Here is a 27,806-nt window from a genome sequence, read left to right as displayed (position 1 = left end):
GGTCACCGCGCTCTGATGGCTGATGGGGCTTAATGGTGGCAATGGGGAGGGGATGCAGGGGCCATCAGCCCAGCTGACGGATGGGGACAACAGCCTGTGCAGGCAGAGGGCCACCGGTGGCTCTTCCCCAGCTCCCAAGGAGAAAACGTCAGCCTGAACCACGCTGCCTGGCAGCAAGGCTGGGTGAGAAACTCCTGGGCAGAAGGGATGCTGCCACAGCTTCGAGCTCCGTTGGAAGCAGTGAGGACAGGGAAGGAGATGGCTGCACAGCTGGGGAGCTGGGAGCTTGGGGCGGAGGAGGTGCGAGCTGAATCACTCCTGGATGCTTCCTGCAAGATTTCTGCTGGCCTCGAATCGCATGACTTTGAGGAATCTGACTGCTGATGAGTTAAAGATAGGGGGGCTTCCAATTTTGCTGCAAATGGAGATGGATGATGAACACCCACTGGTGCAGACAAGGAGAAAGATCAGCTCAGCGCCGGCACGGAGCGGTGTCCCAATTGCTTGATGAGGCTGCTATTTGCTCAGAGCAGAAAGCCACCAACTTTATGGGCTGCTCAGCACGGCAGCACCTGTTAAGAGAACAGAGGTATTACATGTAGGTGGTTCAGCTGGAGGCTCATTACCCCAGAGAAAGTGGCACAGAACATCAGTAAGAAATGTTGGCTCTGCAGAGAGAAATTATCAATGAAGTGGCAGGGGTGGAGGGGGGTGCAGGTGACAAAACCCTCTGCTGTCACCCTCACTGAATTCAGGATGCGCTGCATACAGAATGCATCTGAGTGATTTTCCCTCTGGCCTTTTTCTGAGCAGCTCTGTGAAGAGCAGAACTCCTCCGAGCGGGATACGTGAGGTTCAGTCCCAAAACCCCACGGTGAGAGCTCACAAGGCTGTGCCACAGTGCCTCTGAAAGCTGCGGGGCTGCAGCTCTTCTTTTTGTGTCGACGTGGCTTTTTCCAGCCCATTTATTCAGCACTCCGCCAACAGATTCACCACACGAAATCATTAACACACACAGTGAGGCCAATTACGAGTCAGAGAGAGAACCTGACTTTAACCATAATTTTATTAAGGCTTAAATGTCTATCAGCCAGACGGGAGCCGGTCCAGTCACACGACAGAAACCGAGGGGGACGTCCTGTGTAATGCAATGACTTTTCTACACGAGTCCAGGGATGAGATCCCTGCCAGCACTTGGGCATCAGCTGCTCCTCTCCTGCCTTGCTGCAGTGGGGAAGGATGAGCGATGTGCGAGGGGAGCTGGAGGGGGAGAGGGGAGAAGTTGGGTCGTTTGCACGTTGCCAACCACGAGGACATTTCCTGGTCCACGGCCGAATGGCTGCTCGTCAAATGTTGAAATGGTTTTAAGTCACAGGGAAGCTAAACTCACTGTCCAAAAAGGCACCTATGCTAACCACTGAGCCACTGGGATGGTGGTAAGAGGGCGGGTGCGACAGGTGGAAATCAGTTCTGTATAAATACACGTTCCTCGTTAAAGAAGCTATGGCTTTTATTATCCTCAAGATCGCTTTCTGCTCCGGCACGATGCTCTAACCCCCCCCACTACTCTGTAAGCACAAGGAGACTTCTCCACGATGCTCATCTGGCCGTCGTCCTTGCATAACCCACACAGACACGTGGGACAGCAGCAGCTCCTGTTCTCCTCCCCAGGCATTGTTAGAAGTGGACCCTCCTGATGTCGTGCGTGGCCACCGACCTCTTGCAGCTCACACACAGGATGGACAGAGCTTTCTGCTTCTCAGCCAAGCACGGGCGACACATGAGGTGGCCGCAGGGAAGCTGGTAGATGGGCTCTGTTTTGAAGTAAGATGAGAAGGTTTTGCCACAGGACGTGCATCCCTGGGTCTGGCTGCTCCTGCTGTGCTCTGCGAAGCCAAGAGGAGAAGCAGTGTGGTCAGGGACATGTGACAAGGGCCACCCCGAGCCGGGCACAGAGGGCTGGAGGTGCCCATAGCTCAGGACCACAGCCTCTTTTTCCCAAGCCTACCATAAAATTTGGTGGGCATGGTGGTGGTGGTAGGGTAAGGATTGGACAAGATGACCTTCGTGGCCTTGTCCAACCTTAATCTTAGAATCATTTGTGTTGGAAGGGACCTTTCAAGGCCATCTGATCCATCTCCCATAATGAGACCCACAGCTCCATCAGGTGCTCAGAGCCCCATCCTGCCTGCCCTGAATGTCTCCAGAGACGGGGCACCCACCACCTCTCTGAACCTCACCATAACAATCTTTTTCCTTATATTCAATCTCAATCTCCCCTCTTTCAGTTTAAAACCGTTTCTCCATGTCCTATCGCAACAGATCCTGCTCAAGAACCTGTCTTCTTGTTTCTGATATGTAGATATTGAAAAGCTGCTATCAGGATTCTGTGATTAAAAAAAAGGGAAGGCTCTGTCTTAGGGAAGGGTTGGAGCCCAGGTATGGGCTGGATCACATCAGCCTTTGCACCATCAGGCTTTTAACAGATGACGATACAGCTTTTCACTTTTTTTCTGAGATTGAATTGGCCTCCCTTCCTCTTTTCCAGCACTTGAAACAAAATCCCTGATTCCCACGTGAAACACCATAGGCATCATCTTGCATTCCTGTCACACGCCGCCTATAAACGGCTACTCAGTCAACTCTTCAACAGCAGCAATTTAAAAGGGGACAGTAAAAAGCTTAATGGCTTAATGCCACTGTGAAACATCAAAAGCTATTCAGAGAGACAGGCAGCCAGTGGGAGCTGCCCAGCCCAGTCCTGCCTTAGGGACACAGGAGCCTCCTCCAGGGAAAGCAGCAGCCAGCAGTGAGCACATCACCTTGTGGAGGGGCATCTTTTAGATCCAGGGCTTCCAACGCAGCTTCTCTGAATCCCAAAGACATCCTTTTGGATGGTGCCATTGATCAACACATCCAGCTTCACAGCTACATTAAAATCTGATGGGACTCTGAGAACAACCACGGCTCACCGGCCAAAGAGGCACGGAAAGATGCTGAGCAGCAGCACAACCCTCCCTATAAACCTGGTCCCTGTTCTCCTCTCCCATTTGCTGCTCACCGAGGATGGAGCCCATGTTCCATGAAGTGCTGCAGCCTCCCTCGCCCTGCTGGCTCTTCATCAGCTTGGCTGTGAATGATGGCATGGAGCTGAGCGCCGAGTTCAAGGCGGTGTCCAAGCTCTCAGACAGCTTTTGTTCGTGAGAGAGCAGATCTGCAACAAGAAGCACAAGTTTGAGAGGCTTGTGCTGGGGAAAGGCTGTTGGTGTGCAACAAAAACGCTGTGGTTACATCTCTCAAAGCTTTGCCACTTGTTTTCTGAAGAAGCCTCGTCCCCATCACGGTGTGGAGATGGGGATGTAATGCTTCAGCTTTGAGCCCTCGAGAGGAAAACTCCTCCAGATTCACACAACAATGTCATAAAGTCAAAAAGACCACAAAGCCCATCAAGTCCAACTGCTGACCCATCGCCGCCGTGCCCACTAACCTGTGTCCCTTAGTGCCAACCAATATTCAGGCACCTCCTTATATCTCATAGTCTGAATGAGGTAAAAGATTCATAAACGTTCTTCAGCAGCCCTGAGGCTGCTAACAAAATCAGAGGCACAACTCTTGGCTCCAAAAAAAACCAGCATTGCACCAGTGGATAAAGCCAAAGGTACAGGGCTGGATCCTTCCTGAAGGGCACGACAGTGTTTTGTCTGATGCATTCCCAAAGCCCTGCTGTTAATTGAGACTGTGCATTAAGAGCACGGTGTCTGCATCACTAATTCTGCTCAATCCAGCTCCCACAGGGATCCTGTGTGCGTTACCCCTGCATATTTGCTGCAGCAATCAAGGCTGACAAAGAACTATCCCACGAGGCTGTGCCTGTGTTCACATGCAGGCACGGCTCCCTGGGAGCACCAGGACCCAGCCTGCACCAATCCACACCACTTCCTCCAGCATGGAATGATGGATCAGAGCAGGAAAGCACATTCCAGCCTCTGCTGTTGCTGGTACTGATGAAAATTAATTACTTTAAGTCTTTAATGAGCTTGTTTTAAGTCAAATACCCATCTAAGCTTTCTTGAAGCATAACCCTTCAGCAGTTTTGGGAGGAAGAGGAGTGGAGTGCTGCATACCTGCAGGATACAGCAGCTTTCAGGAGCTGTGGAGCATTGTTTGGTGCCACTGCTTCCTAGGGAAACTCAACTTACCTGCCCAGAGGAACAGCCCTCTGTGACCGCCCTGCACACACCTGACTGCCTGCAACACAGCCCTGCTGCTCCCTCCAGCCTCACACAAATGTGAGACAGCAACCAGTGGGGCTTCTGCCTGCAGCATTGACTGTGTTTGACAACACCAGAGGGAAGATGCAAGCGTTGCTGTACAAAGAACAGTTATATCTACAGAACAGCTGCACACAGCAACTCCAACACGTTTCAGGTATTCCTGCACAAACAAGGGAGAAAGCAGCCGTGCAAAAACAGATGTGGATTCTAGCAAATCATCTGGCAGGGAGACAAGAGAAGCAAGTGCTTGGGAGCCAGGCTCTTCAACCAGGGAAAGGGGAGCAGGATCAGCACAGCCTGCTGCCCCACTCCTGTTTTTCTCCTCACTTTAATCACCACCTCCATTGGGTTTTCCCATCCTGTCAATCCCAAGCACTTGTTTTTCCCAATTACTGCATGTTTTCTTGCAAGCTCAGGCACCCAATACGTGCTAACAAGTCATTGATGATAAAAAGAGACATCTTCAAATCAAGCCAGCACATTATGAGAAAAAGATTGCTTTCTTAGCAAGAAGGAGAAGAGAAATGAAACCCTGAAGGGAAACAAGGCAACCTGAGCTAACAAGAGGGCTGTGAAACGGACTGCAGATAAAGAACAACAAGCCTAAAGGTGAGAAGAGAGAATGGGAGTAACCATCACCCAGTGACAGCAGGTTGGGCTGAGGAGGGGGGATGTGGATGAGATGATGAACCCACTCCTGGGACATTGATACAACAGCCTCAAAGCTTTCTGGAGGCGGCAGGGGAATCTGTGTGGGAGCCTCCTGACTTGGAAAGCTGGCCCTGGGCTGCCAAGACACTCAAGAAACACAAATGATTCAGGGAGCCAAGGTACCTGTAGAACAGTCCATCTGGATCAAATGCGAGTCACTGTCAGTTTTCATTTTTTTAGCACTGTTCTCTGAGGTAGATGTGACAAGTAAGTTTGTAGAAGAAAAATAAAGTGGCTGCACAGAACTCGGATCCATACAGTCCATCTTCCTTTTCAGAGAAGACGTTACAGAGGAAGGTATGAGCATTTCGGAAGCGTGAGCCCTGCCGAGCAGGTTGGTGCCAGGAATGCTGTGCTGTAAGAGGAAGTGATCTATCCTGGCCTTGAGGGTGGGGTGAGGTAGGGGCTGTGAGTGCTGGCTGAAGGCCACCCCAGTGAAAGGATCACTGGGCACCCTGCCCCAAGACGCCTCACTCCGGTTGCATTTTTCCAAGGTGCTCTGGTCAATCACCTTCCCAGAGGGCAGGAGCATGGGGAAAGTCATGATCTCCAGAGTGATGGGGTCCAGGAACTCTTCAGGGATGTCTTGGACGACGTCCACCAGCTTGCGGAGGGCCTGCTGCTCGCTGTCATTGGTGCTGAAGGGCACGCAGTCGCTCTCCATGGGCGTCCAGAGCTCGGGTTTGAGGGTGCCAACGTCCTGGGCGACGCACTGCGAGGCCACCTGAAAGATGCCCTCGATCACCTCCTGTGGGCACGACTTGGCAGGCTGTCCCCACACCTCCAGCCTCTTGATGCCAGGCAGGCCACCTCCGGCCACGTGGGTGATGCAGATTTTTAAGTGCGACACGTTGCTCAGTGAGGAAGGCCCTTTGTTCCAAAGGTCTTGAGACACGGCGCCAGGGTAGGAGAGGACATTTTCCATCTGAAGGAAGGGAGGCCTCGGCTTGAAGCCTCTGTGGCCAAATGTCACTTTGCTTTGATTTTTTAAGACAGCTTTGCCCACCAGTGTGAAAACATCTTTGTCCGACACAGGCTGACCGGCCAGACCTGAGAACTGACCCTCAGGGCTCTGCCAAGAGGTTTTATTGCATGAGGTAGAGGTGTAAACTTCGAGCCCGGAGAAGGCTTGGTATCCCCCGGATGAGATATCGATATTAATCCTGCAGATCTCAATGTTGAAGGGAAAAGAGATTGTGACATGGACCGGAGGCTTGATAAAGTATTCGCTGCGGAAACCACGATTCCTCCTGGCAAGGTCTTCAGAGATCAGGTTCTCCACTTCGTAACCATCAGCAGAAATCTGCGTTGCAAGAGAAAGCCAAATTTACACTGGAGAATGAATGTAGAGAGTAAACTAATTTCACAAGCAATTTAGATGACACAAGCGAGGAACCGTGGTTCCATGCACAAGACTGGAGATCCCTGCAGATCTACTCCTGCCCTGCTCCCAACCACATGGTGTCACTCCCTCTTCTCTGCACCCTCTGCTATCTACAATCATAGAATGGCTTGGATTGGAAGGGACCTCAAGGATCACGAAGCTCCAACCCCCTGCCGCATGCAGGGCCACCAACCTCCTCATTTCATAGCAGCCCAGGCTGCCCAGGGCCCCATCCAACCTGGCCTTGAACACCTCCAGGGATGGACGGGGCATCACAGCCTCTCTGGGCAGCTGTTCCAGCCCCTCACCACTCTCATAGCAGTGAATGTCCCCCTGATATCTTGTCCCCATTTCAACAGCACTGAATAGTTATGTCAGCTCATCGTGCCCTGTAAAAATGTACTCTGAATCAGCCAGCTCCAGGATCCCTGCAAAACCTCTGGGCTCAGCTAGCAGAATGCCTCATCCTGCTTGGGGTCAACCTGCCCAACACTGAGAAAGCTCTGTGTCAGTCCTCATATTAATGAGTAGAGGCCGTTCAACAAACATTGTTAACTGAGGAACAGTCTACTTGGCAAAGGGAAAGCTGTGACGTTGCAGGGAAGAACATCTACAGTCAAAGCATGCACATCTGTAAGCACATAACGTCATCTTGTTATGAGATCCTGCAAAATTAGGGCATATATCCTCCAATAATTACTGTGTGCCACAACAAAGCACTCACAGAAGGCCACCCAGTGTTCTAGCATAACTACTAGTTAGTGTTAATTAATAAAAGCACAGGAAAGGCAAACCAAGGTGCTCCCTAAAGCACTATGGTCTCCAGTTTTACCTTGTTGCAGTGAATTCTTGGCTTGAACTGTGGGAGACAGACGTTTATTACCATCTTTGCAGTTGGAGAGAGCTCAGTTCGTGAGCATCGGATTCAGCTTTAAAAAAAGAAATAAAAGGCAAAAAGCATCAGTGATCTGTAAAAGGACCTTGTGTTACAGCACCTGCATGAATTACAGGCTCAGGAGCTCCTAAAACACAGCTCGGATCCGAGTCTGGGAGGTGAGGCCAACGTTAACTGTGGAGAGATGGAATTGGAAGAGAAATGTGTTAAAAATATGAAGTCGTGAACCCCTGGAGAAACATCAGAAGCTGGAAAATGGCTCTTTTTACTGAAAACCTCCTACCTATGCCTAAAGAAGGTGCTCAGATCAGATCTGAATGCTAACTGCAGGAGGTTTGGCAGCCGTAGTCGAGCAGACCACTTGCATGCCAAGGCTCCAAGAGGGTAAGAGCAGCCAGCATTCCCAGTGCTGCCACGAGGAGATGTGGCGCCCAGGGGCTCAGGGAGCCTTGGGTACAGGCAAAGATGAAACACCAACATTAATAACCACTACTGGTTGCCCCAAGGGAGCATTCAATAACTCTAAGGGAGATTATCTGTGTTCTGGACACTGAGATGATTCTTCTGACAGTGCTCGAGCGTGTGCACCATCTTCATTGAAACAACGTGACTCGCATTGGTTGCATCCAACTCCTTTTAAGAATGAAATTATCTGCGAGGTAGGAGCTTTAACCTTACATTAACCTCAGTTTTAATATGTCACTGCCTCGGGCGACCTCGGGAACCTCCTGCTTCCTTCAAGGACGAGTTGCCTTTTAATGCTCCACAGCCTTTTATTGGTTCTCAAGTGCTGTTGTTCAGCATCTGAGCTACAGCTCAGAGTGGCTTGGATTGGAAGGGACTTTAAAGACCACCTATTTCCATTCCCCTGTTGTAGAACGAGTGGCAGTGTTCAAATAAACATGGAATCATTAATGTCAGGAAGGAGCTCTAAGATCACCAGATGCAACTCCAACCCATCCCCACTGTGCCACCAAACCACATCCCTCAGTGATTCTTGAGTCCCCACAAGGGGATGGTGACTCCACACTCTTATCAGCCCCTCTTCTACCCCAGAATCTTCTCTGACAGTGACTTGCAGTAACACAGGTGCTGGGCAAGCATGAACCGAAGCTCCTCCAGCATCACTTTTCCTGCCTTTCTGAGCCTGATGTGCTCCCCATGGCTACAAGGGAGGCAGCGAGGAATTTTCTCAACTAGGCTTTTGAACTGCTTTGACTTTTGGCACTCACATCTAATGGCAGTAACTCTGACTACTTGCTGTGTGACAAAGCGACTGCTCTGAAGTTCATTTTGAACCTGCTGTCAGTTTAGCCCTTTCCCACATCCCCTTCCAACAGAGCAGATCGCCGCATTGGCACGTGACAAGCCATGGTGATGCCTTCTTTAAATGAAAATGAGCAGAGAGGCGCCTCCACCCCTACCTTGCTGCAAACTCAATGTTTTGAGACCTCATGCCCACAAGTCGCTGTTGAAATTTTGCTTGTGGGGGTTCCCAAATCCCTGGGGGTCCTGCAAGTGTGCTGCCTGGTGCCAAGCAGGTGACAGAAGCCACTCCTTGGAACAGAGTCACATTGTGACCCAACAACATGGGAAAGCTCCTTCCAAACCTGAGGCTGTTACTGAGATCACATGATTCTGTTATTCTTTTTCTACCAAGCCCTTCGTAACCTCTGTCAATTAAAACAGTTGTCAGTGACAGCCCAGGCAGCTGTGACATAAGGAGGCTCTGAATTTACAAACGCTGTTAAAGCACAACACCCACAGAACAGCAAAACAAACCCAGCAAAACAAACAGCTCAAAGATTACGACGGACTCAAAGACTCCAACCCACCCCCACCATGCTCACTGACCATGGCCCTCAGTGCCACATCTCCATGGTTGTTGGGGCAGTGACTGCATCACCTCCCTGGGCAGCCCATTCCAATGCCTGACCTCTCTTTCAGGGAAGAAATTTCTGCTGATATCCAACCTGACCCCCTGGAGCACAACTTGAGGCCATTACCTCCTGTCCTATGGTTACCTGGGAGAACAGACCAATCCCTAACATCTATCCCAACTGTTTCCTAAAGATCGTGATACTGTTCTGCACTCAGAGCAAACAAATCCATCAGCTTTCATGAAGAATAGAGGGGGGGAAAAAAAAGGTAATAGTGGAAGAAAATTAATATGAAGGTAGGTTTTATTTGTCACTGCAGCATTTGCAGATCGATGTAACAACAAGGAGCACGGGACACGTGATCACGAACAGAGCAGAATTATCTAAGACAAGGCAGATCCAGCACATAAAGCACCTACAGCAGCTTCACCAGCATTCCAAAGATCATTTCTAACCAGCACCTGGGAGGCTGCAGCAGCCCCCCAAGCAAGCACACCCCGGGGCTGTCAGCCAGCCTTGCTGAGCAGCACTGGGTTGAACACCTTGTAATGGAGGTAGCTCAGTTTCTCCAAGCGTGTGCGTTTGAGCAGGGGGAACCATTCCCAGAAGGGAAGCTCCACCACGACGTAGCCCAGCTGCTTCAGCTGCCGCCTCTTCAGGCAGTGCAGCCCCAAGAGCCGCTTGGACAAGTAGCAGTAGTGGTTGCGGTTGGACACCTGGATGGCCAGCCTTATCCCTTGGGGCTGCTGGAGGGGCACAAGAGAAGGGGAGGCCCCAGGGCAGCTCCCTGAAGGAGCAGCGACTTGCAATCTGGTGCCTGTGGTAACGGGTCCACCCACAAACGATGCACGTGGCGTTGGTGCTTTGTTCCACTCCTGTCTAAGAGCCGCGGCTTCGGTTTCCACCTCTGCAGAGGACTGGCTGTTAGATTTCCCTTTGATAAGCTGAGCCATTAGGTCATCTGTTAGACTAACTCCTATGTCTTTGAGCTTCTTATCTGCAACGGCGTCGCTTGAGTTGAAAGGGATGGGATGCCCATCCATGGCCAAATGAACCTCCAAGTCGCTCGATCTGGTGTGAGGCAAAATCATGTGGTTTTTCACATACTCAGGACCACCTAACATGCTCTTGAGAAGAGACACGGCTTCCACGATTTCAGGCCTGACAAAGATTTCCTGCTCTGCAAAATTCAGAACGATCTCAGTCATCTCTTCATAAAGGTGAGGTGAAAGACGGCTGCCTCGGTAGCCCGGGCACTCAATTTCAACACTCTTCCCAAGCGTGAACAGGTCCTTTCTGAGTTCATATTTACTTCCTCTCACCTTATGGACAAACTCATCCCTCAAAGCATAATCTATAAGCTCCTCCGGGAAGCGTTTGACAAACGCCAGGCCAAGCAAACCAGTAAGGAGATGCTCTGGAAACTTCTCAAATTCATGGCGTTTTCTAAGCATCTGCTCTATCAGGCTGGAGTAAAACTCTTCTTCATTTGGAGGTTCGTAGTCCAGGCATCCAAACGACCATAAGAATTTGGCAGCATCCTTGCTGCGGCAGTAAGACACTTTGGAAGGCAAAGACGTGGCGACAGCAGCCAAAATGCCTTCATCGTAGTAGTGCAGGGATGAACAGCTAAGAGTGATGTGCATGATACCCTGGATGTTTGTTGTAGGAATTCGAGCAGGGACAACCTTCCCAAGTTTCCTCAGCAGGGGCAGGTGATCCATGCGAGTGTAGCGGAGCATTTTAAGCACGTTCACTAAAGCGTAAGTGCCCATATCTTCCATCTCCAGGGAGACTCTGTCTGCAATCTTTCTCATGACGTGGTCAGAGATACCACTGACGGACTTGAAGAGCCCTAAGCAAATAGCACCCACCTCCTCCAAGGTGCAGGAATCCAAGTACTTCAAAATCACACTTTCCAGCTTCTGCATCAAGTCCGCGGGTGACTTGCGGCCTTCGCCGATGATATAAACAAGCTGAACAAACTGGGGCAAAGTGAGCTCTGTCCAATGCATGTTGGCGTAGCTGAACAAAATGCTCAGGTAGGAAGGCACGCTGCGCCCCAGGCAGCGCCAGCAATCTGCCACCAGCAGCAGCTGGTCCAGGTTCATGTCCCACACGCGCCGGCAGAATTCACTCTCGCAGGCGTTCAGCACAGGGTGGGTGGGTGGAACAACCAAACGAACGCAGGCCTTTAAGATATCAGTGAGTTCTGAAGTGCTGAACGACTGGATGTTCTCAATAGCACAGCAACACAGTGTATTAAACCTGGGGTCAATCATTAACCCTGCGTGTCGTTCCACCGGCAAACGACTCAGCTTGCAAAAATAATCTGTGACAGTTCCTGGGCTGTGGCTGCCCTTGGATATGGGTATGCTGTGCAATATCGAGTCACCTTCTTCTGAAGAGAGGGTCTCTATTGGCTCAAATTTATCATAGCTGAGAGATTTGTACTCAGGCCTCCCTTGCTGGAACACACGAGGGTCCTCCTTGGAGTCGTGCATCTCTGCTTTTTCCATTTCTATCTCCCTCTTCATGGTCTGTGCTGCAGAGAGTTGTGCTGGTATGGGCTGTTTGAGGTGCGGTTTGGGCTTTGGCAGGGCATTTCTGACAGGTGGCAAAGCTTGAGCAGAGGTGGCAGTGAATGTATGCTGAACCTGGGAGGTGCCAGTGCTGGTGGAATCATCAGTGAGAGCCTGGCTGCAGCTCCTAGCAGCATTCTGCTGGGAGGCTGCTCTGCTCTTGGCATAGGCAGAGGGATTATACAACACTCTGTAGTCCAAAGGATCCAGCAACTGGATCGTGGCTGTGGATTCGGGTCTGCTGTTGGATGTTTCTGGGTTCTCTTCCTCCTGCTTACTTTCGTTGCTTCCGCTCTCGGCCTTGAATTTGGCAGTAGTCAAAAATGTAGTCACCCTGCTCAGCCTTGGAAATCTTCGGCCTATTAACACCGTAGCCATGGATCACAACTTACTGGGGTCACAATTGCTTCCAGGTACTGAAAAAAGGGCAGACGAAGAATGAGTGGCTTCCACCTAACACGGAGCACTTTCTAACCTATCCTTCTCATTACTGAAAGTTAAGAGATGGCAGTGCCTCCCCTAGTGAGAGCAGCTGTTTCCCTGCAAGTCACTATCGAGCATCACATCATGCAAAGGCAGCTCAAGACAAGCACGCAGGTGGCCTGACACACCTGGAGATGTGGTACTTGGCAGGCAGGTATCACCAGCTACACAGCAGTTACAAGTAATCTGGCAGAGACTGTAGGACTTCGTGGGGAAAAAGTCATCTCTGTCATTCTGTAAGAGACCCAAACTGCTTTTTCTTTTTATTTTCAACAATGAAAACGTAGTTCTGTAGCAAAGCCTTTAAAGGCTGCAGCTGCATGTATTCAAACAGGGCATTCTGCTGCTTCGGTCAGCAGTATGAAGCACCGACCACCACCCAAGAAGCTGTGGAAGTATCTGTGGTGCCACTCTGCTCCTTGCACGAGAACACCTGGAGTCAGCACATGAAGGCTGCGAGCAAAGAGCCTCTGAAACCAGCTCATGGAAGGGAGGCTGCCCATAACCTGCAGCAGGAAGGAGAAACAGCCGCAGAACAACGTGGGGAAAGAGCATGGAAGAAGAAACAGAGATTAGAACAAGACACTGCGTCTCGAGGAGAGAACTGGAGGGAAAAAAGCTTTACTGTTCAGGCACGGGAGCTTTTCCCAGTGTTAGGGGATGCCTTCCCAACTCCTGTCTGTAACAGCTACAGCAGAAAGGGCGAGGATGAGACATCTGTCAGGAGTTAAGCTTTGTGCTGCCAGCATGCACAAGCTGCCAAATGAGCCTGTTTACGATGATTCAGACAAGGCTGGAAAAAAAGATCCGGGTCAGCTCTCTGTGTAACACACCCTCATCCCATCTCGGGTGTCCAACACCAAGGATGAAGCACAGCAGGGGTTTTCACCTTTAAAATCACTTGTGCTCTCACTGCACAGAGGGCACATGCTAGAACCAAGGGGTGTCAAGTAACCAGGAAAACCAAAGCCTGGCAGAGACACGGCAACAGAGATATGCATTAGCTTCTGTCCTCCCAACACTGGGGAAATAAATCAAACGCAGACACTCCCTGAGTTAGAGGTGGATTGAGACGCCCTGTGAGAGCAGGCAAACCCAATCCTACAGCAGGACAATGAGGAAGAGGAGTGATGAATACTGTTTTTGTAGAGTAGGAGAGAAGCTGCAGTGGAGTCTGGTTGAACATGAACTGGATTTCGTTTTGAGTACAAGGCTCGCACGAGTCACCAGGTGATTTATTCCAGCACAATGGTGAAGCATCAGCTCCTTCCAAAGAGAATAAAATAGAGAAGGAAGGTAAGAAAATAGGGAGGCATGCTGGGGAGAGTCTAAACAACACTTTGCTCCTTGTTAGTGCCAGATGCAGGGTGCTGCCTGCTTGGGGGTTCCCTGCAGTAGCCGCTGCTGTCACTCCTACGCTATGTTACTGCAAATGCAGTAACAGCAATAGGCAGGAAGCACATCTGTGCTCTGCAACAGGCACGAGCAGCCTGCTGCTCTCTGAAGGCTGTTCTCTCACCACGTAGCCTTGACATGGCTGTGCTTTTGTCCAAGCATCTCCACGCAGAATTGAAAAGAGGTAAAAAAGCGTAGGAAAAGCTGGAAGCGCTCAAGGACGAGCTCTTGGAGCCCTCAGCTTCTCTTTTCCTCGATGCCATGGCACAGCATGTAACATCCTGCCTCTGGAAGAACAACAGTGAGGAGAGGAAGACAGAGGGTAAGGGCACACACACACTTGCTTTGCAAAGGGCTCACCAGATGCAGCATCACAACCACTGTCTGCAAAGAAGAAAGGAGCAGGACAGGCAGGCAAGAGCTCCAGATCCACTCTCCTATAGCACACAGCAGAGTGGTTCAGTTTAGTTCTCTGAGTCCTCTCCTCCAGCCTGTGTAAAGAGCCAGGCAGAAAAACGGAAACATTCTCTTCTGGCATGAGAAGTGACACTGTGACAGGAGGAGAGATACTGTCCTTTCCATACTACTGCCTGGTGAGCATGGGAAATAAGAAGCTCGCTGAGAACTGGGCCACTAAAACCCTGCCCAGTGCAACACCACTCCCAGTGCTGTAAGCAGCAGCAAGAAAGCACTGGATTTCAAAGCTCTCCAGCTTATTGCATATAAATGTCAGATTAAAATGTAATTTCCATCTCTGCTGGCTACTTTGTTGTCTGACTCTGCTTTGCACGTTTTCTACCCAGTTTTCTACTATTGACAGGCAAGCAGTATTAAGCCACATCTTTAAAATATGTTCTATTTGCTGTTAAAAGGTGATGCCACCTACAAAACCCAGCACTGCACTGTTACCAAAACCACCCCCTCTCAGCAATGACAGCCCTGCTTCAGAGACAGAGAATCAAAGCTGTGGTGTCTGCACACCAAAGGCAAACGCTGCATGTAGCTAAGAATATCATCCACACAGCTTAGCATTAGGCTCCATGACGTCTTCAGGAAGACATTCAGTAAGTATATTTTTTCCTTCTTCTGTCCCACATTCAGCAAAACAGCCATGGAAAAGACCGTGCAGAAAACAAAGCAGGAATGAAGCTAGATGGGTCAAGATACTTGAAGCACCTTAGGAACAAGCATGTCCACGTGGCTTTTTGCCCATCTTCAAGTGCCCAAACTTGTTATGATCTATATTTCTACAGCATTTCCAACTCAACCTACGTCTCTGCTCATTTTTCCTCTCTTCTTGCTACTCACAGTAATCAGCCTCTCTTTCTCCCACCACTGCACTTCTCATTTAATAGTGTCCAAGCTCCCTTCCATCTGCCACTAACCAGAAAATTCACTCCCAGTGACTCATCTCCAAAAAGGCTGCAAAGCCTTGGAGATGGGCCCTGAAGGCTGCAAATGCTCTTTGTGGAGGCCTTTTGGGATGGAAACATCTTTGTGTTTGTGCTTGTGCCATTCTTACAGCTGAGTTCCCAGCCAACAGGGAGCTGAACACCAGGACAACAACATTCCTGGAGAGATGCCACATGCTTCTGGGTTCCAGCTTTGTGAGAGGGGAGCATCTGAGTCTGAAATACATTCTTTGGAAACACCCAAACAGCCTCACTGTACCACTGGAAAGTCTGTGAGTGATCCAGGCTCACAGATACGTTTCCCTGATAGCAAGGCCCCATTCTGTGTTCCTCCTGCCCAGCAGCCCAGGCGAAGGAAAAAAAAAATATTACGGCTCCCTTACTTTCTATTTTTCCCCATCAGATCTGCTCAAATGAGAATGGCTTAGGATAGGATCGTTCAGCTAGAAGGGACCTTCAGTGATAACGCAATCATGAAACATCCAGAGCTGGCTGGGACCCACAAGGACTACTGTGTACAGCCCCTGGCTCCACATAGCACCACTCAAACCAGCGGGCGGTTCCGTGTCCCAGCTCCGGGCAGTGCCAACTGCCACATGCAGCCTGTTCCATGCTCTGAGGCAGAGCCTTTCTGTAACCCTCTCCTGCCCCCTCCCCTGACGCAGCTCCACGCCGTTCCCTCGGCTTCCGTCGATTCCCAGCGGCAGAGACCGCACCTCGCCCCCATTCCCCTTCGACAGGGAGCAGCGAGGTTTTCTCTCCGCCTCTGCACCCCGGCTCGCTCTCCAGCTCCCCCACGCCCCTGCCCACCCCGAACGCCTCCAGGCCTGAGGACTGCCGTGGCCGCAGCTGGGGCCGCGGAGCCCCACTCACCGCCTCACTCCGATCCCCAGCCCGCTCCTGGCTGAGACCCGCACAGCCCCGAGGCCGGAGCCCGGTCGCACTCACCGGGGCCCGGCGCCGTCGCCGGCTGTGGCCCTGCCGCCTGCCAGCCCCACCGCCACTTCCGGCCACCTGATAGTGACGCACTTCTGGTCGTACGGGAGCCGAGAGGGGAGGGGGGAAGACGGGGCGAGTGACTCGCGGTACCGGCAGATGGCGGCGGCGGAGCGCCGTACCAGAGTCACGTGGTGCGCTGCTAGAGGCACGTGACAAGGGCGCAGAGCTACCTCAGCGGGGTGCCGCCATGTTGGGGCTCCTCGGGGCTGCCCTGAGGGGTCGCTCCTGGACTCCAAGTTGTGTCACCGCTGCACTGAGCCATGCTCCGTCCCGTTGCACCTCCCTGCAGGGCTTTATGGCCGTGGATAGGATCCCCCTGAGCCTCCCCTGCTCCATGCTGAGCAGCCCCAGCCTCTGTCTCTGGAAAAGACTAATAGGATCAGCAGGTCCGACCGATGACCCACCTGTGGAAGGAGATGGGGCTGAGTGGGATCTTGGCATGGGAATGGGGTAGAATTGCTCATGTTGGGTGCACAGTGCTTGGGCTGGCTCAGGCACCTCTGCAGGACCATGGCTGATATCTCCATCTGGGTTGTGTCATCCCCACGGCGTCCCCACCTCACGTCTCATTCAAGTTTGGATGGGCTGCTTGCATTCAAGCTCAGTATGAAAGAACACATCACTCCAGTTTTATCTATCTCAGTAACGCCTGACATCCCAGTGGCTTTGGGTCAGCCTTGAATGTGATCGTGGGAGCTTGATGTGGGAGGAATTCACAGAATGGCCAGGGTTGGAAGGGACCACAAAGATCATGAAGCTCCAACCCCCTGCCACAGGCAGGGCCACCAACCTCCACATTTCATAGCAGCCCAGGCTGCCCAGGGCCCCATCCAACCTGGCCTTGAACACCTCCAGGGATGAACGGGGCATCACAGCCTCTCTGGGCAGCTGTTCCAGCACCTCACCACTCTCTCTGTCAAGAACTTCCCCCTCACATCCAACCTCAATCTTCTCTCTCTCAACTTCAAACCATTTTCCCTTGTCCTGCAGTTATCTACCTTTTCAAAGAGTTGATTACCCTCCTGTTTGTAGGCTCCCTTTAGGTACTGAAATGCTGCCATGAGGTCACCCCACAGCCTTTTCTCCATGCTGAACAAGCCCAGCTCCCTCAGCCTGTCTTCATAGGGGAGGTGCTCCAGTCCCCTGATCATTTTCGTGGCTCTCCTCTGGACCTCTCCATTGATTTGGGAGTGAATCAGTTGCCCACATGTAGGGGACTGGATCCTTCTGAGTGCTGAGAGACACCACGTCTATGAGAGGTGCTGCTCAGACAGCTGTGGAACATCCCCGTCTAGACTGAGCCAAGGTTAGACCTCTAACAAATCATAAAGTCATTGAAGTTGGAAACGAGCACTAAAATCATATAGTCAAGCATCAACATATCACCACCATGCCCATTAAACCATGTCCATCACATGTTCCTGTCCCACCATCGCTGCCACTACCGTGGGTTTGTGCTGCCCACCAGCTTGTGATGATTGCTCTCAAACGCATGCAGAGCGTGAGCAGCCCTTGTGCTGGTGGGGAAACACCCCATCCCTGGAGGTGCTTAAGGCTAGGTTGGATGGGACCCTGGGCAACCTGATCTGGTTTGGGGCAACCAGCCCACGACAGGGCTTGGGACTGGGTGGGCTTTAAGGTACTTTCCCACCCAAACCATCCTATGATTCCATGATTCTGTGAATGCAGGACTGGAAATGACCATCTGCTTGGAGGGAAAGACATGGACACGTGCGTTGCTCCACTCTGCTCCACTGATCCCCTTCTCCTCCATGATGCCAGCTGCCTCCTCATCCTCTGGGCCATGCTTTCATCCCACTCTAATGGGCTACAAAGAAGTAGAAGTCTGGCTGTCCTGGTGTGGCTTTCCCTTATGGGGCCATCTCCAGGTAGCCCCCCAAGCACCATTCCCCAGCCCACGTCCCTCCCCAAATCCCTCATGGTCTTGCTGCTTCTCCCATTTGCAACACAACCAGGCAAGCCACACAGTCAGGTTTTTAAAAGGGGCCTTTCTCCATTTTATTTTGCTCAATAAAAATCCTTCACAGTCAGATAGAGATAGGAGAGTGAGAGATACGTATACATATAGATCTTCATATATATTTATATATATACATACCTCTGTACAGATATATATATATTCACTGTAGAAAATCGCAAAGGCAGTAGCTCTTCACATCTTTATAACCCCATGGAAACATACAACAGACTAGCAGTAGATTGTGAAGTGTGGTATAGTTTTAACAAGAGTTTTCTAAATGGATACACCTTCGCTGCACAAAAAAACCCAGAATGCTGCATTTTATCTCTTCATTTTTCAACCTCTTCTCTTTAAATACACTGACCAGAGGCAAAGTCAAGACAACAGTGTTTGGAAGTGATTGGTGGACAGGAGAGACACCCAACCTTATGGAATTCTTTTTAAATACTTTATTTTTAAGTTTATATATAGATATATATATATAATTTTTTTTCTTTTTCTTTTTCTTTCTTTTTTTTCTTTATTCTTTTTTTTTTTTTTCTTTTTTTTTTTTTTTGCAAAGTCTCGTTAAACGCAGTTCAGAGAACCAGCAACAGTCAACGCAGAACAAACAGTAACAGAGTCGAGTTCAGAACACTTCTGGTTTGAATTCACAGTAAGAGCAGAGAGAGATCGAGGCTTCAAGAAACAAACAGAGGAGGGGAAGCACAAGGCTGGGGTTGAATTTACAGTCAGGCAGGTCCAAAACGTTGGACAAAGGGTCTGATGCAGAGATCCTACACACACACACACAGCCTGGAAAGCTCTGGCTGCTCTCCCACGGGGCTTTTATTGCTGGTGAGATCAGACAACAGGCTTGCTTGGGGCACAGGCTCGCCCAACCTGACATCCCACTACTGGGGAGCTGGGTATTAGGGGCCTATTCTACCTGGAGAAGAGACACAGAAACCGGTGACTAAGAAATGTGCATCTATTTTGGATGAGGAAACCCTCGCAACCGTACTGCCCTGTGCAAGGTGAAGGCTGAGAGTGAGTCCTGAAGGACCACCTCTCAGCTCACAGCATTTATCGAGTCCACATGAGTGCAAACAAAGACACCTCGGAGGAGACCCAGCCTCCTTGGGCTGGGCTCTGCAGGGACACTGCTGTGTGGGAAAGGACTGCATAGACTCATTGGCCAGTTGTGCAGCATTTTGGCACCGGTGGCAGTGCGTTTTTGCACCGGTGTCTGAGCTCTACCTGGACATGTTCGCTCCCTTCGGCTACTGGAAGGGAACCTGTGTGCCACCATGGGCATCTTCATCTCTGAGCGAGTTCCTAGGACAGCCTGGCTCCCAGGAATGGGAAAGCCTTGTTTCCCATTGGTGCGTGGCTGTCATCAAATATGACTTTTGGGTTCAGACACCTCTGGGGACCCAGCGGCTCCCATGTCAGTGATCTGCAGTGATCTGACTGGCTGCAGGCACCCAGTAACAGTCACGGGATGGGCACCAAAGGAAGATGGTCCACACATCCCAGGGACCCACACTGATTGCCTGCTGGATGTGGGCTCTCTGAAGGAATGGGGACCACCAGGCTCGTACATTTTTCACATTCCTTACATGGAGCCAGACCTGGCCTCACATCGCTTTTTGAAGGAAAGCCCAGAACTGGAGTTATGATGGTATTCAAGAGAACACTGGATTGCCTGCAAGTATCAGAGTTGGGAAGAGTCCTTTTTAAACCTCCCTAGAAAAACCTATTGCTTTGTGACAGAAAGCAGAGACTTTCTGCTTAGAAAAGACATCTGTAGAGGAGCCCTGAAAACACAACCATACGTGTCAGAGGTTGTCCCAGGATCCAGATCTGATGCAATTCCCCTTCATGGAGAGAAACTGGGAAGAGGCTTGTCCTGAAAGTGCACAGGCTCATTTCTGTTTTGCTGACAGTTGTGCTACCAATGTGGAACATCTGATTGGGAAGCTGACATCTGAAAACTGCTGGATGTGATCCCAGTGCCTCATTGCCCCCATGGGGACCCAGTGGCACAGGAGCTGTGTGATCAAGGTTACTTTTATGTCCCTTACACCCCTGCCTTTGCAAAGGGTGGAAGGACTGGGGAAGCCTCAGTGCTGGCTGGGTTTGGTATTGTGATGGTTTGAAGTCCCGTGAAGTGATCTCAAAGGATTAAAGGCCACGGAGATGTCCTTCAGCAAGAAGCAAGATCTCTCATGGAATTAAAACAGGGCTGATGTAGCTGACATGGGAATGATGGAGAGATGTGAGGATCAGTAGTCTAGGAAGGTCCTCTAAGGGCAGAGTCAGGGCAAGCCACTCTCAGTGTAAGCTCTTGCTTGTTAATGGAAGTGTCTGGGAGAGCACTGGGAAAGGCAATGAGTGTTCCTGGGACAGTGTTACATCAATGAACTGAAATCAGGCAGGAGAGTCTGGAGAGCTGATGCAGAGGGGCAGCAGGACACAGGCAACATTGTGAGCAGATCTTGAATGAGGGATCTTGGTGAAAGGTAACTCTGTGAAGTGCCCTTTAAGGCTTTGACTGAAAGATTGGGTTATAGTAACAGCAAGCAGGACATGCTCCCAGACAGAAGTGAGGGCTGCCACTGCCCATCAGCAGGCTGTTATTCATGTCAGAAATGGAGCAGAGCTCAGCACAGCCACCGGGCAGAAGCATGGTGCAGGGGCATACGGCAGAGGCTGAGGATGCTCAGTGGTGATCTGGGGAGGGGACAAGGGGACAGTCAGAAGGACCACTGGCTCTCACATTTTCCTGGCCTATTCACATTGAACCAGAACAGGCCTTTGACTGCTAAACTACAGACCTGTGGCTCTGAAGACAAGTGTAATGGCTTGGTGTGCATCCTTACAGATGAACTCCTTACTGCTCAAGAAAAAAGGGGAATCAGATCCATCTTGCCTGCTGAATCCCTACTCACCCTGGGAGACACATGGAGATACTTGGCACCAAGGAGGACACTGGCATCACCAGCTGGGGACATCCTGGAACTGTGAAAAGTACCCTCCTTTCTACCCTGTCCTCTCCCTCAGCCCACATCAGTCTCTTCCTTCCTGGGAAGGCTGGGAATCAGCTCCAAGCACACAGTCCAACACTTTCCAGAGATCTTTGGTCACATTTCTCAGAGCTTGCTGTCTCAAGCAAGCTGTAAAGTGCCACAGTGAGGGACAGGATGGGGGTGGGTTGGTCCTTCCCATGGAGCTTGGGGGGACACCACTGGGAGCCGCAGTGCAGGAGGTTTTCTGGGGATATAAGATGGGCAGGGGGACTTCAGCCTTAACCTGGGGGCAATTGTAAGTCCTAGCTCAGGGTGAAAGCAAGCATGGAGGCAGCACAAAGTGACACCAGGCAGCTCTCTTGGAGCTGATCCCAAGCAAATTGCTTTCCTGGGATTTGCTGAGCCTTATCCATTTTTCAGTGCAGCCAATAGAAGCTCAGAGGGTGCTGAGCACCCTCCAGATAATGCCCAGTGCTCAAATGCAACATCTGCTGCTACTTCTAACCCCTTCACTGGTATAGAAGCCACAAAGCTTTCTTGTCTCTTCATTTAATCATTCTTATATAGAGCTGGGCTATTTTTCACATCCAAGTACGCTTGTCTCCATATAACATAGCAGTGTAAGAACAACGACTGAAATCCTATCTTGAGTGGAAACCCAGAGGTGATCTCCCTGTGGCATTACACTAGTGACAGCTGGAACTCCAGCTGGCTGCCACGAGACACTTGGCAGAACCTGAGTGGGACTGTGTGAAGCACAACGTGTGAAGCATCACAGCCAGGGAGAGAAAGAAATGCTGTCTGTGCAAAGGGTGCTACCTTAGTTGGGTGGGCACCTTGTAGCAACAGGATCATAGCAGCCTCACGGTGATGGTGGAGCAAATCAACTTCACTCCCAGGAACTGGTCAGAAGGGCTGCTTGCTCCTCTGCTTGCATCAGGAGAGCTGGTCAGCCTAAGTGGAATTTGCTGGAGTTAATCAGTGCCCTGCATTTATTCATATAACAGCTGCGTGCATGCAGCATGACTCAGTTTCCTGCATATGGGTGGTATTCCACTAGGAATGCTCCAGGTCTTCCCACCTCTGGCTCGTTCTTCCACAGGGCTTGGGTAATGTCGGCCTGCCCCATGTATCAGGTATCCCAGACCATCTCTAGTGGCTCTAAATCCTATCTGTGGACAACTGACCTGAGCCCCTTGTGACTCAAAGCTCTTACTGTTAGAGACAAGTTATAAAACAATTTATCTCTAACTTGCTTCAGTAAAAACACTGATCACATGCAAGATTTTGAGGGTGATACCAGAACCTGAAGAATTACACCTGAGTACATCACGTGGATTCCCATCAGCTCTAGAGCTGGATGAGCAAAGATGGACAGGGTACCTGGGATATGGTCAAGCTCAAACTCTCTAGGACAGAAGCTTTTTACCAACCCTGTCTGAACTTCAAAGGAGGACAAGATGTGACTCTTCTTAGCTGTTCTTCGGATATGTCATCAAAACACTATTTTGGCACCTGGGCAGCAATCAGACAACCCTGCTGCTTCCAGATTTCGCTGGGACTGTCAAGACACATTCATCCTTGCAAAAAAAAAACAAAACTCAAAAAAACCAAAAAAACAAACCCTAAACATCTGGGAAAAAGATGACAGAGCAAGCCTGGAACACTGGAGGGCTTGTCTGATTGCTGCTGGGGGGATTTAGGTACGTGGGGAGGCCAGAGGAGCCTGTTTTTCCTGCCCCTGGACTAATGAGGAGCTCTGGTGAGAAGGTGACCCACAGGATGATGCTGGTGCCAGTTCCTCTTGGATGTTAACGCAGTGGGGAAACGTAATGTACACCTCCTCAACATCAGATACTCAAAATTCAATCACTGTAGGAGTTCTTGAGCCACTGACTGAAAGCCTGGTTCTTGCAATGGTTAATAGGAAACCAACCTCAAATTCAGCAGGGCTGTGAAGAACAATGACATAGATCATGACAACAATGAAATAGATCATTGGACCCATCTTATGGCCAGGGTACTTTCTGTTGATGGACTGTTTCCTTTTTGTGTGTTGGCTTCAAAATCATCAAGAGACAGGCATTTGAGACGTGAAACTTCTTGCATTTCTTACATTTCCTCCATGCTTTGCCCTTTATGTCCAAGGACTGCAAAACCCTTCACAAGCACAAGGCCCTGTCAGCTGCTTTGGGATGGAAGACGATACAGATGTGGAAAGAGAGGCACAGAAAGCTGAGATAACACAAGACATCATAACTTCAACCCTGACATTGTGGGGTGTTCTGCTCCATCTACAAAGCCCAGTGTATGAAATGGAGGAAGCCCAAGGATCTACCTGCTAAGGGTGTATGCAGCATAGGTAGGATGTCTTTAGAGCCTCTGGCTCAGGCTGCAGCCTCTGAAACACCAAAGCAAAGAGGAGGGCTGGCACGGGGACCAAGGACCTGCTCCATTGATTCCAGCAGGTTGAAGCAGTTCTGTGCCAATGACCTTCTGCCAGGTCCTTGCTGGAGGACTGGAGTCTTGAAATACCCTGGTCTCATTGCACATCTCCATTTGTTTTACAGCTCCAGGGATCACTGCCAGCTACCAGCAGTTTCTCCCTGTAACACTGTCTGTTGACTTTGGCTGGAGGTTGGTGAAATCGGTGGAGTCCCTTCTGTCCTGCTCAGCCTCTTTGCTCAGTCTGGAGCTCACCATAACACCACATCACCCCAGCATGAATGTCAGATCTGGTGACAGAGAGGGGAGTGCTCAGAGGGAAGGGAATGTGGAAGGAAAGTGGCTTCTGGACTTTTGTTTGAAAGGTCTTCAGCCTCTCAACACTCTGAGGTTCTTCCTTATTGTGCAGGCATCATCAGGCCAAACCCTCCCTGAAATCACCTCATACAGGCATCCCAAGGTATAAATTCTGCCTTTGTTCTTCTAGCTGCTCCTTAGGGAAAAGAGCCTAAATTTCCACTTGCATTGATCCTTTAGCCACTGCCCAGTCAGTACAAATCCCACTTTACAGCACTTTCTATTCTTTGCTGTAGATCATGGTAGAAAAGTGTCCGTGAAAGGGAGAATTTTGCCCACCTTTTAAAGTGAAATGCTGTGTTTTGGTGCCTGCATCATTTTCAGTGAGTGCACATGTAGGATTTGGTTATTATTCTGCCAGGGCATAAGCACTTGTATGATCTGTGTACTGTGTCTTCTTATGAATGCTCTCATACTCAGAGTTAGTAGCTGACAATTTTGTTAAGCTGGCCCTGCATTGTCTGGAATAGATGATGCCATGTGGGATCACGATGGGCATTATTCCAAATGGTTGTGCTGAAGGCTGATGCTCACTTCCCTCACTGCAATCTAGTGGTAGTGCTGATATGTGCTCCCTGCAGCTCCTGAGTGAGGCTTGGATGCCATTTGTAAATAGACCCTGGGCAGAGAGAATGCACCAAACTGTCTCTCTTTTGGGAATGGGTTAGTACAATTGTCCACTATTGGGAAATTGCTAAAGCTTCTGTTTGCATAAACAACCCACAGGTTTGGGGGTTCCCCAAACCTTGTTCCATTGACTGTGGGAATTCAGAGGACTCTGGAGAAAGGGAACTAGCTTGGATCTAATATTTTTTTTTTCTTTTCTGTATCCAGCATGAATATATTTAAGAACAGAGGGATCAAGGCAGAGGTGGGAGGGTATTTATGCTCCCAGGATTAGGTCACAACCCAGGAGGCAAGTGGAAATGAAGACAGAAGCCACAACAAAATGAAAACACAGCATGTACCAAGCTCTGTTGAGTCTCAAACAAGGCTCCTACTGGGTAGCCACTCCTTGTTGGCTTATGTTACCAGGACTAGCTCACACTGCTTCACAAGTAGGTCCTAACCTCTTGCAACCATGCTAGCCATGGGCTGTAAGAGAGAGTCATCTGCTGGAGATATGTCTGGTTTCAGTGAAATCAGCGGCCAATCTCCCACTGACTTCACTAAGACCGTTGTCTAGACAAGATACTTGATGCAAAACAGTGAGTTTGCTCGTGATCCCAAGAGCTTTGCTTCGTTAGCCAATGTGGCTAAAAATGCCCTAGAAAAAAAAAATTAAAAAAAAACCTGCCAAATTTGCACTGCTTTGCTGCACAGAAGTGCTTGGAAAACCAAAGAAACCAAGTACAACCCTCCAAAACAACCAACCAAAGAGGGGTGAATTGTAGGAGAGGGGATGGCAGCCTCTAGTGAAGTAACAGTCACGGCAGATTACAAATGAGCCAATTGACCCTCACCAGCTGTACTAGGAAAAAAAAAACAAAGAGATGTCGCTTCATCGATAGAAAAACAACGCACGTCCACGGTTATTTACCTACAGAGCACAGAAGAATAGAGTAAGGGTGATGGAGCTCAGTGCAAGCCACCTCACACCGCTCCTGCGGCATTGTGTTATCCTTCAGAGGACCACTGGCTTGAGCAGGTAGTACATGCACAGCAATAAAAAGAATCACGGGTATTGTCCTGGTCCCACCTCAGATCTCAGTGGACTCTATTCGCTCCAGCCTGGAAGGAGTCCACGTTTTTTTCTCCTCGGTGTGCGGCGGGCTGGTGGTCTTTGTGTTCATCTCGTTCACCTTGTGCTCCAAGAGTTGGTTCTTCTGGTACATCTCCACGTAGTTCAGCTGCAGCTGCTTCTGGTACTTGATGACTTTCTCCTTCTCTTCTTGCCACGTGCGCCGTTCCTCCTCAAAGTCCATCACCTGCTGCTCCCGTTGCTGCCGCTCCAGCTTCAGCTCCGTCTGCAGCCTCTCCACCTCCTTCCGCAGCGCGTTGACGCTGTCCTCGCTGCTCTGCCTCTGCATCTTGGCCTCGTCGCTTTCACAGGCCAGCGGGTCCTGCAGCTTCTCAGCCAGGTCCCCACCAAAAGGCCCCGGAGGTCCCATGCTGGCAAGTGTCCGCTTCAGTCCTGAGACCTCCAGCTCACAGTGGTTCAGTTTTTCCCTCAGCACCTGGACCTCGCTCATCTTCCGCTGCAGCTCGCTCTCGCAGATCTCCAGGTTGACGCTCTTGGAGCTGTAGGAGTCCTTCAAGGTGAGGATTTGTTCCTCCTTCTCCCGGAGGAAGTTCTTACCTTCCTTGAGCTGTGTCCGCAGCCCCACAATCTCGTTCAGCTTCTGGGAGACGTCCGCTTGGGAATCCTTCAGTTGCTGCTTAAGCAGGGAGATCTCACCCGCCTTCTGGCACACCTGTGGGGAGAGCTTTCATAAGGCAGGGGGAAGGCAGCAAGAAGGCATCACCTTTGCTTGTCCTACAGGACTTACAGGTTGTTTCTGTAGTAGTGGGGGACATTTGGCTCTCAGGGATTTGATGGTGTTCCCAGAGTTAACCAAAAAGCTAAGCTAAGCACTGTGGTCCGCAGTGAGCTGACACCAGTGTTTCCCTCCATTCACATTCCACACATAACCACAAGCTTGTGGTGCCTGACCTTAAACCCTCTGCACGAGTTATCCCACTGGCCTCAACGGGTGCTGGACCTTGAGCAAGCCTGAGATGGAAACACCTCAGACCCAGTGACCAGCCAGGCTCTCCCCAAACACTGAGGACATAGACAGGATGCAGAGACAGTGGATGTTAGCTATTTGCTGTATGATGCTCTCCTTCCCAAAGGTTCCTAAAGAACCCAGTTGACTTTTAGTGTTCACTGCACTGGGGGCAATCCAGGGACTGGTAGCTATTTAATTCCTTTGGGTTAGTGCATGAAGAGTGACAGCCCTCTCTGCTAAAGATCAAGGTGAGAGATGCAGCTCACTCTTGCTGAAACTGGGGCTATCAAGCACAGGTTTCATCCTGACTGCCTCCAGTCTCATCTATGTGGTTAGGAACAGAAGTCCCATGCAAACACCTAGTGGAAATACCCCTGCTGCGGTGTGTGTATGTGCTGTGTAGGTGGCACAGTTATTACATGACACATCTCTAGTTCTGCTTAATCCAGCAAATGTCCACAAAAGTGTTGAAAGGGATCTATAAAAATGACCAAACCCTTATTTTCCCATGGACTTGGGGGTTTCCATGTCTTTGTATTAGCAGATCTATCTCTGGACGATTGCAGAGAAAATCTGTGCTGGCAGGAACCTGGGCAGGGAAGCAGCACGAAGGGACTAGCAGTGATCAGAGAGGATGAACATAATTAAAAACAGACTTGGTAGCCACCTCCAGGACTGGATGTCCTGCCTTCCTGAAGCCCCTGTCTCTTGTCACACGTGACATATTTGTCCTTTTCTCCATTTATCAGCATCTGCAAGAACCCTTCCTGTTGGGAAGGATGCTCCTCCACTGCCTTCATTGCAACCTCAGTTTTTCTCAGCTGTAGAAAACTACTCTGGTGCATAATACTGAGCAAAGCCTTTAAGCTTAGCAATCCGGATGGCCCATTGTCAGCAGCTGAAGAGCTAGGATACATACCCACAGTCAGTTCCTGCAGATACCAGCTTTTTCTGGAGCTCAAAGACATAAATCTGAGTACTCACATCCACCCCAGTGTTTCTCTGCAGCAGATGCAGAACAACATCACGCTGGTTTAGCCGTAGTTACAGTGACACAGTTAATGCTCAGCTAAAAAAGTGCACAATCCCAATCGTGGGTTTACTAGAAGTGCTCTCCGTGGGCTAGCTTTTCCCAAAAGGCAGAGAAATACATGATGAAGAACAGCTTGGATAAGAAGCAACTAACAGGTTAAAACACTTAAATTTTGGTCTTTAGTTACGTGCTGGGGAAATTTAGGCAATACAGTCTGTGGAGTCTGGAGTGTATCTCAGTCAATGAGAACAGA

At 50.1% G+C, this 27,806-nt stretch overlaps 3 protein-coding genes across 8 annotated transcripts in view; all 3 read right to left on the bottom strand.

The window, feature by feature from the left end:
• Positions 1-1,048: 1,048 nt before the first annotated feature.
• On the bottom strand, positions 1,049-16,074 carry UBOX5 (U-box domain containing 5). 2 transcript variants are annotated; one of them, XM_052682249.1, is made up of 5 exons: positions 15,965-16,074; positions 7,202-7,298; positions 5,109-6,288; positions 3,062-3,214; positions 1,049-1,886 (listed from the first exon to the last, which is right to left on the bottom strand). In XM_052682249.1, the coding sequence occupies exons 2-5, from the start codon at positions 7,253-7,255 to the stop codon at positions 1,678-1,680; spliced, it is 1,596 nt and encodes a 531-aa protein (XP_052538209.1). In that variant the 5' UTR covers positions 7,256-7,298; positions 15,965-16,074; the 3' UTR covers positions 1,049-1,677. The 2 variants fall into 2 exon arrangements, with proteins under 2 accessions (XP_052538209.1, XP_052538210.1); XM_052682250.1 differs by having other exon boundaries at positions 15,890-16,008.
• FASTKD5 (FAST kinase domains 5) lies at positions 9,430-16,076 on the bottom strand. Of its 2 annotated transcripts, none has more exons than XM_052682247.1 (2): positions 15,965-16,076; positions 9,430-12,142 (listed from the first exon to the last, which is right to left on the bottom strand). In XM_052682247.1, exon 2 carries the CDS (start codon positions 12,102-12,104, stop codon positions 9,651-9,653), a length of 2,454 nt encoding a protein of 817 aa, XP_052538207.1. In that variant the 5' UTR covers positions 12,105-12,142; positions 15,965-16,076; the 3' UTR covers positions 9,430-9,650. The 2 variants fall into 2 exon arrangements, with proteins under 2 accessions (XP_052538207.1, XP_052538208.1); XM_052682248.1 differs by having other exon boundaries at positions 15,890-16,000.
• Positions 16,077-18,007: 1,931 nt separating this feature from the next.
• The window catches only part of LZTS3 (leucine zipper tumor suppressor family member 3), a 41,114-nt gene continuing 31,315 nt past the window's right edge, over positions 18,008-27,806 (bottom strand). For all 4 annotated transcript variants that reach the window (XM_052681997.1, XM_052681995.1, XM_052681998.1 and 1 more), the window contains exon 4: positions 18,008-26,223. In XM_052681997.1, the coding sequence (XP_052537957.1) occupies positions 25,510-26,223 (714 nt within the window). In that variant the 3' untranslated portion in view covers positions 18,008-25,509. The remainder of the gene's footprint in view (positions 26,224-27,806) is intronic.

Source organism: Tympanuchus pallidicinctus, unplaced genomic scaffold (assembly GCF_026119805.1).
Source record: "Tympanuchus pallidicinctus isolate F22 unplaced genomic scaffold, pur_lepc_1.0 scaffold2, whole genome shotgun sequence".
Lineage (NCBI taxonomy): Eukaryota > Metazoa > Chordata > Aves > Galliformes > Phasianidae > Tympanuchus > Tympanuchus pallidicinctus.
This window is presented reverse-complemented; position numbering and strand designations above follow the sequence as displayed.